We start from the raw sequence: 17068 nt of genomic DNA on the forward strand, positions 1-17068 counted from the left end.
AAATCTTATAGTAATTTGCCTTACCTGTATTGCATATATGTTGATTGTCTCCATTTCCATGCCTGGAGGGTTTGTAGGCCTCACCTCTGCAGCCAGGTGACGTGGTGCAGTTTAGCTTTCTAACTAGACTGTGAATTCATCCTTTCTTTCCATAGGAAAAGAACACGTCAAATCAAAAGACAGTCCTTCTCTCATTCCATGCTCTTCCCAGCACTTCTAAAATGCCACTTTTCCATTCAAACTTTATAGGCTCTTTATGTAAAAAAAACCCCTTCTTTCAATTTTTAGTTTTCTTTTTATCTTTCCCAGGTACCTAATGAGCTTTCTTCTCCTGCTGCTGTCAGTTCAGCAAGATCCCTCAGCAAGAAAAAATGCTGCCCATTCTATTTAAAATAAGCTTTTTTTTTTTTCTTCTCCTGTGGACCTGTTCTCTTTCTCATTACATACCATCATTTTTCCAAGTTGGTATCAGTCATACAGTGCTACACTAGTAAACTTCTTGAAGAAACAGATTGCACTCTAGGGTAATTTATTTTACTTCCAAACTATCAATTTATTGAGTCTTAATTTACCAAGTTACTCTGATAAAGGTCACCACTGGAAGAAAATATAAGACAAAAAAAAAAAAAGGATATGTTGCTTTTTAATCCCTTTATTTATAGTTAACAGCTCTCTTGCAGCTCCTTAAATAATTCTTCTATCCCCTTAGTGTCTTCACCTGTAAATTTGTGTTGCTCATTGTCATTTTGCCAACTCAGTCAAGCGATAAGTCATACTTCTAACATGTACAGTCATTTTCTCCATCAGTATCTTAGTATTAGATACTTCTCCCTAGAGACCCTCTAAAATCTCAGATAGAACCTCATTATATTGTCTTGCTCCCCCACCTCTTATAAAACATAGAACTGTGTATTATTCTGACTCATATTCCTTTCATTAGAAGAAAAGTGCTCACAAACAATTGAGAAATTGGTATTAATTTCACTTTTTGATAGTTAGGTGGATACTCCATGGAAATCTCAGCCTCCAAATAAATTGGCAGTTATTGTGTGGATATTTGTTTGGTTTTGTCAGGAGGAAGAGGAAAGAGAACTGGCAGTGATCTGCTTGCAGAAATTGCTCCGAGGCAGGGCTATTCAGAACAAGGTATTTTGTGTGTCTTGGTTTATGTCTCTCTTCAGAATGACAGTGGGAATGATTGGAGGTGTTTGCAATCTTTCTTCCTCAGAACTAATCTAGGGTAATGAGGATTATGCAGCATATCCTCCTGTATGGCCTCTGAAGTCCTTCAAGTCTTCGCTCTCCATCCCAAATTTTTTACAGGAACATTTAGGTTCCTACCTGTTTGTGTCTCCCTGCCATGCATTCAGCTGTTTAATTAGATGCTTCATAACAGAATTACTCAAATGGCAAATTCTAGACTAGATCTGGATTATGAGTACATTTTGCCTTGATTATGCCAAGATACCGTGCACACAAGAACAGCACAAAGCTGTGCCAGGTGAGGTTCATATTGGATATCTGCAGAAATTTCTGTACCTTGAGGGTGGACAAACACTAGAACAGACTTCTAAGAGAGAGAGCTGGTGACCCATGCCTGTCAGTGTTTAAGACACTTGGATAAATGCCCTCAGTAATATGCTTTAACTTTTGGTTAGCCTTGCAATGATCAGCCGCTTGGACTCACTGATCTTTGTAGGTCCCTTCCAACTAAACTATTCTGTCCTGTTCATGGAGAAAAAGTGTGCGCTTTGTTAGCAGAACACGTTGAATATATTCTTTGTTGAATATGCTTGTTTGTCTAACTTTATCTAAAAGATGTTTGAAGAGAAGGAGAAGAGGCTGGAACTGATCCAAGAGCTGCGCACCACTCATGCACTTCAAGAGAATGGACAACTGCTTCTGAAAGCACAGGAGAAAATGATCCGGGCCTTACAGCAGCAGCATGACTTGAAAATGCACAAGGTATACCTATATAGATGGAGAGGTTGACTCACCACACTCCTCTAGCAGGGCACTGTGCTTGCAGCAGCATCAGCACTCTCACTTATTTGTTTTCTATTATCCACAGCACAGAAAGAAGCCCAAATAACTCAAATCTGTGGGGCTTTTAATGAGATTTTTGAGATTCCCCAGAGCCTGCACAGTATCAAGAGCACTCTGAGGCACCCTGACCACAGCTGCAACCCAAGCTGTTACTTGCTTATTTATAATCCCGTGGCTCTGAACAAACTGCACCTTCAGACAAACCTCATTTTACCCACATTTCTGTCTCTTTGACTGTTGCTGTGACCTGGCATCACAATATCTGCTAGTCACTTGCACCTATCAGATGCCTTTTATTGAATGCATGTTTATACTGCATCATTTTCCAGTTCCTTTTCTAGCTTGGCACTCCCTTAGTCTCCCCTTCAGGCACGAAGTATCAGTGGATTTATTTTGTAAATCTTGGAGGGATTGAGACTTCTAGGAATTCAGCAGTGATGTCGTATTGCTGTTGCCACTGTTCCAGAGAAGAGAGAAATTCTAGGCCCCATTCCCTACCAAGAATCTAGGGAGTGCTGGGGACACAAATTCTCATCCTATTTCCTCGCAGGGCCATGGCCTTCCAGAGCACAGTTAATCGAATGGCAGTCTCAGACTGGAGAGATCATAAAGAAATTCTGTCCATTTCAGATACTGAGTCACTCCCACAATTCTGCAGGTGTTTGTGCACAGTTTTTACCACTCTCCTGGTGTTTCACTGACCGACTGTGAGACAATACTATGGTTTGCATATTATGCTAACAGCATCCACTAGCCACTGGCGTGGCAGAGATGAAGTCAAGTTACTGCATCTTGCTAGGTGGGCAGCAGCAAAATCTCCCCTCAGATCCCAACAAAAAATAAATTAGGTGTGTGTGTTTTGCTGTTTATGATTTTTAGATGCTCCCCAATAGACAGGGAGCCTGAATATAAATCATAGAATCCAGGATTCATCTAATGAGAAATTAATAAAAAACAGAGCTTTTTGCTCTGTCCCTGGAGGCCTGAGTAAGAGTGAAGGAGAAAGCTGTTCAGATATAATGACGTTCAGAAGAGAGAGAGCAAATGTAAAAGATGCTGACCTCTGATCTCAAAATTTCCTTTTGGGAGAGCCACTATCCCCCTCTGCTGGCACTCCTCTGCACTTGCTTTTTTTTTCTTCTTTTTTTTGTTTCCTCTCTTTTAACTAAGTCTCGGAAGGCACACAGTCCAAGGCTCAACTCTTTAAATATTTAGAACTTTAAAACTCTGGAATGCATGTGCAATAGTTGTGTAAGTGTATGCCTATTTTGGAAAGTCACTGATGATTCATAGTCCTTTAGTTCTAGCTGGTCACGATTTTTTCAGATTTTTAACTTCCCTGGTATAGAAAAAGGCATTTTTTTAAGAAATGTTGAGACTGAAATTCCAGATAAAATTGTTAAAGATGAAAATTTCGAACTTGAGGAACAGCAAAATCCTAAGGCAGGTTTGAGTCTGTGTTGCTCTCCCCCATGTCATGTAGGTTTTAAACACAGCACCTTGAGCAGTAAAAAGAAAGAAGCTTGTTATCTCCTTGATATTCATCCCTGAAGGATGGTGCAGTTACTGCATTGCTGTAAACACCATCCTAAACACCTATGGGCTGAGCATTGTCACTTCTAGGTGCATGCAGCACTGACAATCCCTCTTTCTTTTAAAAACTGCATGAGCAAACGGCATAGCAGTATAAGAAAGATGATTTATTTCTACTTGTCTGGCATATTTCACCTCCAGTATGCTTTGAGTTTTACATTCAAGTCTTCTCTGTTATTGCCTGTTTATTCCAACAGAGACACAACATGCCAGCCAGCTCCAGACATTCTTTCCTGCCTAAGACTGTCCACAGTCCATGCTGGAGATAATGTACTTACCATATATCTTGTCACTTTCTGAGATACAGTCATACATACCAGGTCCATAAAACAAGTCACGAGCGGCACTGTGATGCCAAACACCTGAACTCTGGTCTCAGCTCTGTCACAGACTTTCTGATTTTCCATTGCCTGGATTTTGAGTTTTCTTGAGCACTTCTGCAAACTGAGTATAATCACTGTTGATTTGAATTTGATAGACTCTAGTACTTAACTTGTACAGCTTTAGGGAATAACTCAATACCTAAACCTCTTGATTTCTGTATCCCCTCTGCACTTTGCTCACATCGTGAATGTCCAACCAAAAAGGAAAGATTTCTCTGAGACAGCCTTGAACTGCAACAGACATGAAGAGTCCTCAAAATAGCATAGAAATGTGGCTGTACTCAAAATTGTACAGCTTCCTAAGCTTTGACTCAAGCTCCCTGTTTGTAAGAATTGAGGCTTTACTTTCCAGATGTTAAAAGCTGTCTTTGTGTCTTTTGATCCTATTTTTTCTAGCTGAGCTTAGCACAGAAAGATGAAGGGTATGCAAAGCGACCATTTCATTGTCACTTTTTATTTTCATCTCCCTTTTCTCAGGCTGGGAATTGGAGCAGTTTCCCAGTAGCAGAAAGAAGGCCCCAGTGACTGTTCTGATTATACTCATAGACAAAAAAACCAGTTCAGAATAGCTGGAATACAGTGCATCTAGTGTTTTATTTCCTCCCACTCACCCAAGCGAAGAGACTGCTTGTCAGAGTGTAACAGGACCAGGACCATCCTCATGGTGGCTATTTTTACCATCTTTTTGCCTCTTTGAACCATCAGGGCCAGTATACAGGAACATTACAGTATGTGGAATCCAGGTCTGTGCATGTGAAACAAGAATGCAGAACTCCCCACGGTCAATGTGAGGGGATGCTGTAGGGCTGTTTCACATGCCTGTGGTCGTCCTGAGACTCAGAGGGACATTCCTGAGGCTTGTAACACAATTCTTTGCATTTTTTTTTAATTTTTTTTTTTAAAGCTGTCATCAATGGAAAGCCACTTGGCCCGGGAAGAAGGAAGGGCACTGGCAAACATGTTTGATTTCCTATCCAAAGAACTGCTGAGGCTGCAAGAAGAGCGGAGGATCCACGCTTTTGTCATGCTGGCTGAGAGGACCAGGCGGATGCGGGAAGCAGAGGAGAGTGGGCGCCGACAGGTGGAAGAGAGGCAGCGGCAAGAGGAAGATGAGATCTTCAGACAGGCAAGAGAAGGAGACTGGTGGAACTGTGGGCAGCTTGTGGGAAGGTCTAGGTGGAAGGGAAGCACTTCAGATTTCACCAAGGTGGTGATTAGGGGAAAGGCTTAGTGAAGAGAAGGTGATTGCATCCTATAAAGGTCATCTGCACTCAGTTAAGGGTGATCGGAGTGCAGACAGATCTGTTGAGCATTCAGTTACACGTCTTGAGTAAGTTTCCAAAGTTCCACAAGCACTTCTAGAAAACAGATGAACCTACACCATCTTTAGGAGTCATGTTTTGTTAGAACCTGGTCTGTCCAGCAGAACTGCTATAGGCTCTCCCAGGAAAGATGCCTTTAAGCAAGATTTTCAAACGATTTTGTCCCCAAAAGTAGACTGTAATAACAAGGGGTACCATAAGATTGTTTTGAAACAATAATGAATAACGTAACTGTGAAGCCCAGAAAGTAGTCCTGAGATTATCCTATTCCATAACTAGAATGTAGTCCTGTTCCTGTTCCCTAGCTCCTGACTGCATGAAGCAGTTGAAACAAATGAGTGGGAGCCTAATTGTCTAAACCAATAATTTCCAAACTTGATGCGAGGAAATTAATACCAGGAGAGTCTGAAATTAGGATTGTTTTTCTTTTAATTTTAGCTTTTTCTCTTTTCCAGTTCTCTAAGTGGCAAACAAGAAGGTCAAAATGCAATTAGTTTAAGCCCTTCAGACTAGCAGCTCCATTTCTAGAATCTTTGTTCTACGTCCATTGTAAGGAAACCAATAATTTTACCTTGTTATTCATGTATCTGCGTCTGGCTCAGTGGAAGCTTCTCCTCCAGGATTTGCTTGAATGAAAGCTGATTAACTTACTGAAGCCAACACTGGCATTTGTTATTTGGCAGCTGTTCAGGAGCCCATGAGAACTGAAGAGGCAACTGCTGTTGGATTCATAGTGAACCTGCTGCAGAAATGTATCTGGTGATAAGTTTTGCATCTGTTTCTCCACTTAGAATCATAGAATCACCAAGGTTGGAAAAGACCTCAAAGGTCATCCAGTCCAACCGTTCACCTATTCCCAATAGCTCCCACTAAACCATGTCCCTCAACACAACATCAACTTGTTTCCGTTTGTTCTCAGATGGAGTTATTAGAGAAGAATCTTTTACTCAAGTCATTCTTCCCAGAAAGGGCCTTTGAATCTAAACCTTTGGCTGGCCTGTCTGAAATTGAGAGCGGCTGGTGGTTTTATTTCTCTGGAAATCTGGTTCCATTCTCTTAGCAAGGCAATGGGCAGTAAGAGCAACACCTTGGTATTCTGTTCCAGGTGGTGAAAATGCACCAGAGCACTGTTGACTCCTACCTGGAAGACATTATCTTAAGTAGCATGGAGAACACAGCTGAAGAGCAAGCAAGGGAAGAAGTTCAGAGGATGGCTGTAGAAATCAATGACATTGCTTATGAACTGGAAAGAAGGTGTGTTCCTAAAAAGCGCATTGAGGTCATTTACAGCAGTTTAGAACCTGCCTAGCTGCCTGCGTCTGGGGTTACATGTACAGTCTGAGAGAAAGGAAGGCTAGAGCAGTACTGTTCATGACCACCTCATTAGTGTGACTGCTGGATGGGAACCACACTGTTACTGTCTGGTGCATGCATATAAATTCGTCAGAGCTTTATTTTTATGCAGCATGTGCCAGATTCCCTTTGGAAATCACTTGTGGGATCTGTGAATCACCCTTTTCAGACTTCTCCATGCCAATGTGATGCTGTGACTGAACTTTAAGAGAATCTGGGAACCGCCTAAAGCAATGCCCATTCATGCTGGTCTTTTCATTTATTTACAGTATTACAGAAAATCAGTTTGAAAGAGATGCTAAAGATACAGCTGTACAGAAATCTCTCCTTCTGAGGTAGCCGTTCTTTTAGAAAGTGCCAGTTTCCATGGGCTCGGTCATATTGATAGTGCTTTGGGTCGAGTAACTTGTTGAGAAGGCCGTGGTCTTGTGTTTGGCTGGGGCATCAGGAATGAATACTTTTCAGGACCTGCCAAGGCTCTGATTCAGTTTCTGTGCCCTTTCTTTGGATCCGAGCCATAAAAATCCCAATGACACAGTGACTCCCCTATGGTACAGCAGCCGTCTATTTTGTAACGAGATGAATACGACCAGAATGGCAAAATCCTTGGGGAGAATGAAGCGTAGATAATGCATGCAGCCCTTGGGCCAGTTGGGAACCCGCTGAACACTGGCATGGTAAAGAGCATGGGGACCGCTGCAAAGTCACAAAAGGGAAGAGTTCAGCAAACTCAGCAAAGGGCCAAAAACTAAATGGTGAAAGACTCAGTTCCTTGGAGCTATGTTTGTGGGTTTGTCATCATTCAGGGCCGGGCTCCCAAATACCTCAGAGGGTGAGGAGTCTCGGGTGGCCAGAAATGCTGCTTTTCCAATGCAGTGTTGAAGACATTGGCAGTGCAGAGGGCAGTAGTCACACTGTCACGGCACTGCATCAATTTTTTTGGATAAATAGACTGAGCTGATGATTACTGCCATGACTCACTTGAAAACAGTGATAATATTTACAAGGAAATTGTGTGCTTGCAGAAGTAATCTGGAAAGAAAAATGAAATACTAATATTACTTTCTGCATCTGTTCTGTAGTCGAACTCACCTACAGTCAGAAGAGATTGTAGCAGAGCTGGTTTATGCTTTCCTGATACCAGAGATTGAGAAAATGTCTATCAGAGAAAAAGGTGAGGAGCCAAGATTTATGCTGTTTTTGAACTGCTTCACCATCCTTACTCTTGCTCACCGAAAGGAAAAAATGCAGTGCCAGGAGATGTCTCTGCTCTCTGAGATGCCTCTTCTGCACTGTGCAGGTCCCTTTTCACCGATTTCTCATGATCTTGATGGCCCGAATTAGATCTGATGCAATTTGCATCTGCAACATATAACTGTAGAAGTGGAAAAAAAGAAAAAACACTGTACATCCAGAAACAAACAGAAAAAAAAAATCTTTAGGCAGCATGGTTGTGAGTTGTGTGTTATGTGGCAATTTGTAAAATCTGGAAGTCTTTAACAAGCAGATGACTTAAACATGGGCCGTATCTGAAAGGAACATTATATCCTTTCTGATGGTTTTTATTCACAATCAGTTAAAAACCAAAGCCACAAATAAGGTTTTAAGGTTGACTGTAGTGGCACCGTGCTTTAAGGAGAGAATCTTGCTGTGTTAAAAAGCATTTCTGTATAGTCAAAATGGAAAAGTATATCTCAAAATACAGAGGGGAGGACACCAGAAAGCCATGACCTCGATGGCCATGAATAAATGTTGTTTTTAACTCAGTTTTCCACTGACTAGCATACTCAGAAGGTTGGTGACTGAACCAGTCATCCATATAAAGAAGATGTAACTTATGAAGAGCATTTGCATCACTGCTGAGTCTGAAGTGGTCCTTGCCTCATTACACTTCTCTGCCTTGAAAACAAAGGCGCTTTTACTTTATTCTGATTTTTTTTTTAATGAAAACACAAACCTTTCAAATACACTTTATGATCTAGGAATTGTGCAAACCTCTTTATTCCTGGTTTGTGTATTTGTCACAGCAGCATCTGTTCAGCAGCTGACAGTTCTGTGTGAGCTTAAATCAGCTCTCTTCTCCCTAGCCTTGCTTCTGCACTCCTTCCAAGGCAGGATGATGTAATTGTAGTCAATGAAGCCTGCAGCATAGGTAATAGTACACACAGATTAGCCTGTGTCAGAAAGGAGAACAGAAAGAGAAGGCCTGAACGTGGCTTAGGATTCTGGGTATACCAAGGTACCATCAATAAGGAAAATACAGACCGTGCTTAAATGCAACAGTAGCTAATGGATGAAACATCTCAGAAGTGCTCCCACCAAGCAGAACTTAAAATCATCAAAGGATCCACTGTCTCAGATACAGTCAAACTGGCTGGAAGGAAGATCTAGACCCAGGAAAAATGGAGGCTGGAAGAAGAGCTAGAGCAACAGGTGATAAAGTACAAGAGCTCCTTCAAACGTAGTCAGGCGAAGTTTGGCGCAGTATTCTTGTGACAGAAGCACTCACAAGAGATTCAATACCAAATGTGTGTTTTAATGAATAGGCTCTGCCGTAGACCTCCTTCATAGTGAGACCTTCAGGGAAGCAGAAATTGGTGACTATTCCTTGTGAATCCAAAGGAAATATTACCAAAGAGCAATGTTAGCTCTCACGAGCACATTGGCATATTGCATTTCTGTGGAAGCTTTTAAAGCTTTTCCCATTGTGAGCCAGCTTATTCATTATGAAACTGTGTTTTATTGACCCAGCACATTCCTGAGCACGCACATTCCTTGAAGCTGTCAGGAAGCAATCTGAGAGCACAGCTGCGTGGCCTGCCAGAGGAGCGAGTCTATTTGTATCACAAAGATTTGAGGGCTTCCAAGTTCAGACTTTCCGTCAGCTTTCCCTTAAGCATCTCTATTTTGCCATTAAGTAGACTCTTCTCCTCTCCTTGCCCCCTTTCTCTCCCGTTCCTATGCATAAAAGCAGGAATTATCCAGAGCTGGCTCATCCTGAGACACTTCTGCACATCACTTCTGAACCGTCCCTTACTGAAGGTCAATGTTCTCATGTGAAAAAAATGCTTTTAAAAGGAGAAAACTCAGCCACCAGTTTTTAACCCTCCTTGTAGATAGAGGAAGGGACTGCAGTGACACCAGGAGAGTACTCCCAGTATAGTACATGCAATTCGTGCACGTGCAACTGAAGCCAAACTGCCTTGGACAGACAAAGCTGTCCTGGGAATTGAGAGCTGGCTGGTGAGGGTTTGCTTACCAAACCCAGGCTAGATCAGTTGTATTTGCTGTCAGCAAAATGGAGCTGGAATATGGATAAACATAAACAGGCTGGGTGAGTAATGCTGAGCAAGGAGGGCTGTCTGAACGGCAACAGACCAAAACAAGAAGTTTTGGGCTTCTGCAGGGAAGCAACATGATGGCAGCCACTTCTCACTGCTGGAACATTCCCTCGCCCTCCTACAAGCACACAGTATTTCATTCCATGTGATTGTTTATCAGAGTCATAAGTCTAGAGACAGAAAGACAGAACAAAGAATAGCAGAGATGAATTGTAGGGTCAGTGATTTAGCTTGGGTAATTACTTCCCAAGAGGTGGGCTGGAAATCTGTACAAATGAGATTGCTTGAAATCCATGTAACTCAGTAAAGAACAATTCCACAGGAGCAAAAGGGAGATGATAGGATGGGTGGCTTAATGAATCTGTACTGTCTCCATGTCTTTCTTTGAACTCTTTCTCAGTGTAGGCATAATCATAAAATAAAGAACAGGTTTCAGCTCTGCTCTTCTAGAAACCTGCTACAATTCACAGGCACTGAAGGAGAAGCTAATTTAAAGCCCACTAACCTGTGCAGTTGTGCCCTAAGCTGGAAAGGATGACACGGGCTGTGCTTTCCACTGGCAGGGGGAGCTCATCTTCCAAGTGAAATGCACAGTTGGGTGCTGCTATTAGGTGGCAGTAGAACACTTTCACCAAAGTTGTTGGGGTGTGATGTTTTTCCTGCGATTGGCTTTTCCAGAGCTCCAGAAAGGCCAGGAGCTGCCCCTCCCACCTCCCCCACAGAGAGCCCTGTGCTGCATGTTCCCAAGGAAAAGCCTTTCTTACCTCTTTTCCTTTGCAGTGAGGCAATCCCAAAGAAAACACATCTATGCTGCTCATCAGATCATCCATGGGAGTGTGGAAGAGCTATTCGCTGATCCAGCATTACACCAGGAGATGCCTGCCAGCAAGATGAGGGGAGCTCCTCCTGTTGAGACAGCCAGCACTGCTTTGGGCAGGACAAACAGTGGACAGACTGTGGCTGATTGCTCTCACTCTGCCCCAGTTGCACAGGGTGTGTGTAAACCTCTGCGTGAAGAGAGCCCACAGGAGCCAGCAGTGAGCCCTGCTGATGGACCAGACAAAGATGGCACGGCCTCCTAGAGATATGAATACAGTGAGTTTCCCTTCCCCTCACTGATCTGAGCTCAGAGCGTAGGGAAGGAGATAGAAGCACGTTACATTTACTTTTTCCAAGGTGTCCAGAATGCAAAATTCATTATTTGACCCTTCAACTGCCCACCAGCTATGCTGTCTTGGAACCAAACAACAGTGTGACAGTCCCAGTCCAACCCCTTTACCCATTGACCACTGAACCTCATTAGCGAATTTTTCTCTTCTAATTATTAGAGAAGTTTGAGTGAGAGACCACTTTTGATATTCTTACTTGTATTCCTGGAGCAGGCCAACAGTGATGTGCTCCTGAGCTTTTGATGGTGCTTCCTTTTATCAGTAACACTGAATGACAAAACATTCCAGCAGTGGGATGTATTGAGGTGAGCCCCTGCACACAGCTTTTCTCAAGCACATCCCACTGCTTGCCTTAATGGAGTAAAGCAGAGAGCAGGTTGTTATATCAACAGCACCACTAATTGGCATTGTAGTTGAATGAAACCCCTCTTTGATGAGCTACTAATTGTGCCAGACCTTGCACCATCTTTTCATGTCATGCACTTAGGAAAGATGCCCTTGGCCCCAGTGAGAGGCTTCTGCCAGCCAGGCAGCCTCTGTCACTTACAATCAGATCTGGACCTCTTTGTGCTTTTTCTCATCCTGATGGAGACCACTTCTGGGTAGTACCTTATTTCTTAGAACAGCATTAGTCGCTCTGCCCTTCATCTATGGGGGAAAAGCAGGAAGAATGCTGGCACATTCTGATGTGCAGGCAGGGGTTGCTCAGGCTCAGGATGCCAGCAGCCAGCGGGCTGTAGACACAGGCAGTGAGACACAGCATCTGAGCAGGAAGCTGTCAGCTCTCCAGCACTCAGCTGTCTCTGGGTTCAGTGTCTCAGAGGTACGTTTATACCAATCCAAACCTCAAACTCAAGCACAGCCATGACCAAACACCTCAAATGCTTGCTTACTCACCGTTCCTAGGGTTATAACTTACTCAGCAATGCCAGTGCGTATGATATCTGTGTACTTCCAGCACCTCTTTGGACCTGATTACCTGTGCTTTGTGTTGGGGAGCCACAGGCATGGTCCAGCTCCAGCTAATTGTGAGCATTGCTCCGTTCCTTCAAAACCAGCAGTTGTTCAAAAATCCAGGCCCACCAGGGCATTTCTGGAAATATTTTGCATCACTTTTCCACTCAGTGGACTGAAATGGGCGAGTGGCAGATAGAAGAGAGAGAGGAAGAAAAAAATGGAGTACTCCTGTAGTCCACTGAGCTGTAAATGAGGACTGGAGAGAGGAACACTGCTGCACCACGATGCCATTGCCAGGCTGTCAGCCCTGGACCAGGGGCACCAGACAAGAAGGGAGGGGGGGCTCTCAGCCTCTGTAATGCTGCGAAGTCTGGCAGGAGTCAGGGATGGGTGATGGGTTTTGGTGAGGATGCTGTGAGGATGAGTGTGGCAGGGTTTATGGATTGGGGAAAATTCCCATGGCGTTCCTCGCTAAGCACTGGAAACAAAGGTAACAAATGTAGAAACAGAAAGCAAAATCACAGAGTGTGGGAGGAGCGGCTTTGCAGGGCATTGGCTCCTTTGCCTCAGGCCACCTTGGACAAATTTAGCCTGGTTGAAAGAGGGGATAAAACAAATCACAAGATCCAGTGTAATAAGAGAGACATGGAAAACTTGATGCAGCTCAACAGGAGAACAGGAAGAGCAAGCCAACGAAGCATTCACTGTATTTCTGAGATTGCACGTGGAAATAAACTTCCTCTGTGTGGCATGCTGTACAATTTGTCGTGGTTAAAAGACAAGAAGCATTCTAACAGGTGTGGGAGTACATGTAGGGAGCAGCATCCCTGCCTTCCCCAGGGATGCAGCCCAGCACAGCAGCCAGGAGCAGGGGATGAGTGCTGTGTGCAAGCTGAGCTAAACATGCCGTGGCTTTTGGTGTGATCTAAGGGACGCTGTCAGGGAAAAGCCCTCTTCTCCACATGACATTGCATTACATGGATACTGAATGCCAGGGCAAGGTTTCTGTGGGAAACTGCTCCAGAAACTGCTTTCAGTCATCACATGTGGGGTTACAGAATGTGCTTTGAGGAAGAAAATGAGCACAGTGAGAGGGAATTGAGCTCATAAATCAACAGCACAAGAATGCACCATTCCCCCCTGGCAGGAACCAGAACAGCGCTGGGGAGGAGCTGCATCTGAAACAAACACAGCAGATGCCTCCAGGGCTGCACCAGTACAGCGCAGGCACCTGGATGATGGCACTTGCCCTGCACTGCCTCCAGAAGCTCCTGGGAGGAGCCTGGCAGCGACACACAGCTCTTCTGTGTCCCAATGGGGCCTGGAGGGACCACAGAACACAAGCTCCACAGGGGCAGTGAGAGTGGCTGGAAATCGGTCTCTCTGGAGTGATAGAATGAAGGCAGATGGTCTCAGGTCTTCCCTGTGGCCTTGGCTCTTGCAGTGTGGGGTGAGAAGATCCTTTCTGCAGTTCCAACCAGCAGAAAGGCCTATCGATGGGATAACATGCAGGCAGCACACCTTTCCCCAGACGCTAACTGATAACAAACACGCAGTCCTCCATCTCTCCCGCCTCCCTTAAGAGCAGCACAGCCATCACACAGCAGCTGCACTCCTGCTCTCTGAGCAGCACTCTGTTCTGGTCTCACACAGGTACTTGGGCTCTGCCTGCTGCTTTCCTGGGCTCAGCTCAGCCCTCGCACAGCTGCAGGGTCATAAAACCACAAGCACAGTCCTCGCACACTGAAGGCTTTGCAGGGCTCAGACGTGGCTGTTACAGACTCAGCCACCTCCTGGAAGTGCTTCTGCCACAACCTGGGAAAGAGAGGCTGCTCTGGCTCCTGCTCCAACAGCATCATTCCCTTTCCTCCACCTCCTGCTGCCTGGTCCAGTCCACTCCTCTCAGCCCATCTCCACATGCCAGAACCCCATCCTTTGTGTAGGGGCTCAGAGATCCCTTCCACCCTCCCCAGCAGCCCCCTCTGCACGGCCATCCTGGTACTCTCAGGTCAGTGCTGGGCACAGGGCTGTCCATCCCCTTCCATCCCCATCCCCTTCTTCCTTGGGGAGAGGCCAAGCAGTGTGCAGTGCTGCAAACTGTGCTGAGCAATGGCAGCTGCGCAGCACGGAGCCGGTGCCGTTGCTCCTGGTGACAATGGTGGCAGTGAGCATGAGCAATGCCAGTGCTCTGAATACAGATGCAGCAACACGGAGCCATGTTCCTATGTAACTCCTAAACGACAAGCACCCGCCCTGCTGCCCTCCCATGCACCCACTCAGCAGCATCTGCTTGTTCACCATTTCCCCTCTCCAGCATTTGAGAAGCAGCCGTTCCCATCAGCACTACGAAGCTGCATTTGCTTCTCTCTCCCTGAGCTGCTGCAGGACTGATCCTAAGAATGAAATCTCCTTTTTTTTTTTTTTTTTTCTTCTTCCTCTCTATGAGTCAGCAATAGCCAGCATCTGTAGTCAAAGCCTTTTGCAAACACCGTGTTGATTCCCCCACCAACTGAACCCGCCAGCCCACATCATTCTCCCACCTGGCCAAATGCAAACCATTTCTCACCCCTGGAAAAGCCCCAGATCTGTCATTTCTTGCAGAGCCAGCTGCCATTGACAACCCAGCCTGATCCCAGGCCTCTTAGAAAGGGGAAAGGGCTCTGACATGCACAATCCAAACACTACCCAGCTGGGAGCCACTGCACGTCCCAGGATTGTGAACCGCAACGTCTCAAGGAACATTAATGGTACAGTTCAGGTCAGTACAGAAAACATCTTCAAATAATCTGTTATACTCCACTGTCGCCTGGCAAAGGGCCTGATTACACAGCCAGGTTACTGAAAGGAGAGGGCAGGCACATTGCAAGTGGGGGAAGATGGGGTTTGTTCCCCTCCTTCCACATCCCAGGGAGCTGGCATTGGCTTGGAGAACATGAATGCATGTGGGTGTGCAGAATGGGATTGCCTCCTGCAGGTGAAAACCACCAGCAGCAGCCCTGGCACCACCTGTGCTTACACCCGAGGTGGCTGTCGGTCGGATGGCACAAGCACACCGATGGAACAGGCTGTTGTAATACACGCAGCTCAGTGCTGCTTTGTGTTGTGTTCAGCACTGACAAGAATCTCAAGGTGTCATAATCAGCGAGTAGACTTGAGCACAGCTTACTGTTAAGTGAATGCCATCCAGAGAGATCTAGATGAGCAGTAGGCCCAGGAGAAACTCATGAGGTTCAACAAAGCTAAGCACGAAGTCTTGCATCTGGGTTGAGGAATGCTTATCAGTACAGGCTGGGGGATGTAAGGATAGAACACAGCCCTGCCATAAAGGGAATTGGAGGTACTGGTGGATGGGGAGCTGGACACGAGCCACCAATGTGCCCTTGCAGCCCAGAAAGCCAACCGGATCCTGGGCTGCATCAAAAGCGTGGCCAGCAGTTTGAGGGAGGTGATCCTGTCCCTCTACTTTGTGCTGGTGAGACCTCACCTGGAATATTGTGTCCAGATGTGGAGTCCTCAGGACAGGATGTAGACCTGTTGGAGTGCATCCAGAAGAGGACTGACTACAAGAACAATCCAAGGGATGGAACACTTCTCCTATGAGGACGGGCTGAGAGAGCTGGGGCTGCTCAGCCTGGAGAAGAGAGGCTCTGGGGAAACCTGAGAGCAGCCTTTCAGTACCTAAAGGAGGCTTATGAGGGGGATGAAGAGGACAGTCTTTAGCAGGGTCTGCGGTGATAGGTCAAGGGATAATGGTTTCAAATTAAAACAGGGTCCTGATCAAAGGGCATTTGCAGTGAAATAGAGAGAGCACAAGGCGTCAGTGCACGTGTTTAAAAAGGAAAGTGCTCAAGGTCCCCGATTTCCAAGGATCGTGACGAAGGGCAAAATTCAAATCAGTAAGAACTCACCAAGCAGTTCCATCAGTGACTCCACCGCGGTACCAACTGGCCGCTTCCAGAGCTGCTAGAGCAGAGCATCCCCAGTCCCTGCAGCCAACAGTGGATGGTGCTTTGGTCCCGTCCCCACCCTCTCTGCCACCCTGGGAGGCTGGAGCGCAGAGCAGAGCACGGAGCAGCGGCAGAGCCCAGCTGGAGGCCTGGGGTGGCTGCCACCCTCTCCAAGGGGCTCCGTGTCAGCCCACCTATAGGGAGCACCCCGAGCCCGGCTGCAGAGCTGTGACCCCACTCACATCCCCGAACAAAGCCAGAGGAGCCACCGTGCAATATAAATTTGTTTTTATTGAAGCAGCAGTCACATGACCTTGCATCTAGCCTTTAGGATAGCGACAGAATGGATTCGGCCAGGTCAGCCAGCCCAAAAAAAAAAGAAAAAAAAAAAAAAAGGAATTTTTATTCGTTTTTTTGTTTTTTTATTTATTTTTCTTTTGCGCTAATAGACATGTCATGTTTAATACACACATTATCCAGTACCGGAAACCCAACTCAGAGATAGCTACGTGCTGATTTGCTGGAGGAACGGTCCACTGGACGTGGTCTTGACAAACTTTACAAATCACCACCAAATAACGTTACTAATGGGACCAAATGAGGAAAAGGAAAAAAAGAAACAATGAGTGCAGTATTCAAAGCCAGCAGTTTACACGGGTTCTTAAGTTTGTATCTATAGGTGGACAGTAAAGGAAGATCGCTTGGTTTCAATTTGAGATATCATGTCCCAGGGTTCCTCTCTCCATCAAATCAAACGGCATCAGAGACAAGCTGGCACCTCTTGGAAAAGTATCATGGAGTAACACAGCTCATTTAAGAAAACATGCTTATTTCTCATGATTATTTTTTTTTTCTATTTTTATTTTTATTATTATTACAAAGATTCATGTCCACCTATTCTCGCGGAGTGGAAAAAGGTGCGGGGGTGAGGAACAAGGGGCAGAGAAGGAGGAGAGG

At 45.3% G+C, this 17068-nt stretch overlaps 2 protein-coding genes across 3 annotated transcripts in view; one reads left to right on the top strand and one right to left on the bottom strand.

The window, feature by feature from the left end:
* The window catches only part of CFAP91 (cilia and flagella associated protein 91), a 28127-nt gene extending 16659 nt beyond the window's left edge, over nucleotides 1–11468 (top strand). The window contains exons 10-15 of the mRNA XM_042867601.1: nucleotides 1075–1146; nucleotides 1819–1965; nucleotides 4927–5148; nucleotides 6450–6598; nucleotides 7780–7871; nucleotides 10819–11468. Of these exons, the coding sequence (XP_042723535.1) occupies nucleotides 1075–1146; nucleotides 1819–1965; nucleotides 4927–5148; nucleotides 6450–6598; nucleotides 7780–7871; nucleotides 10819–11120 (984 nt within the window). The 3' untranslated portion in view covers nucleotides 11121–11468. The remainder of the gene's footprint in view (nucleotides 1–1074; nucleotides 1147–1818; nucleotides 1966–4926; nucleotides 5149–6449; nucleotides 6599–7779; nucleotides 7872–10818) is intronic.
* Nucleotides 11469–16382: 4914 nt separating this feature from the next.
* The window catches only part of GSK3B (glycogen synthase kinase 3 beta), a 141469-nt gene continuing 140783 nt past the window's right edge, over nucleotides 16383–17068 (bottom strand). For both annotated transcript variants that reach the window (XM_042866578.1, XM_042866579.1), the window contains exon 11: nucleotides 16383–17068. This exon is cut by the window's right edge and continues 4769 nt beyond it. The gene's annotated coding sequence lies outside the window, so the exon portion shown is untranslated.

The sequence above is a fragment of the Lagopus leucura genome, unplaced genomic scaffold, assembly GCF_019238085.1.
Source record: "Lagopus leucura isolate 7727_CA_CO unplaced genomic scaffold, USGS_WTPT01 Super-Scaffold_100001, whole genome shotgun sequence".
Lineage (NCBI taxonomy): Eukaryota > Metazoa > Chordata > Aves > Galliformes > Phasianidae > Lagopus > Lagopus leucura.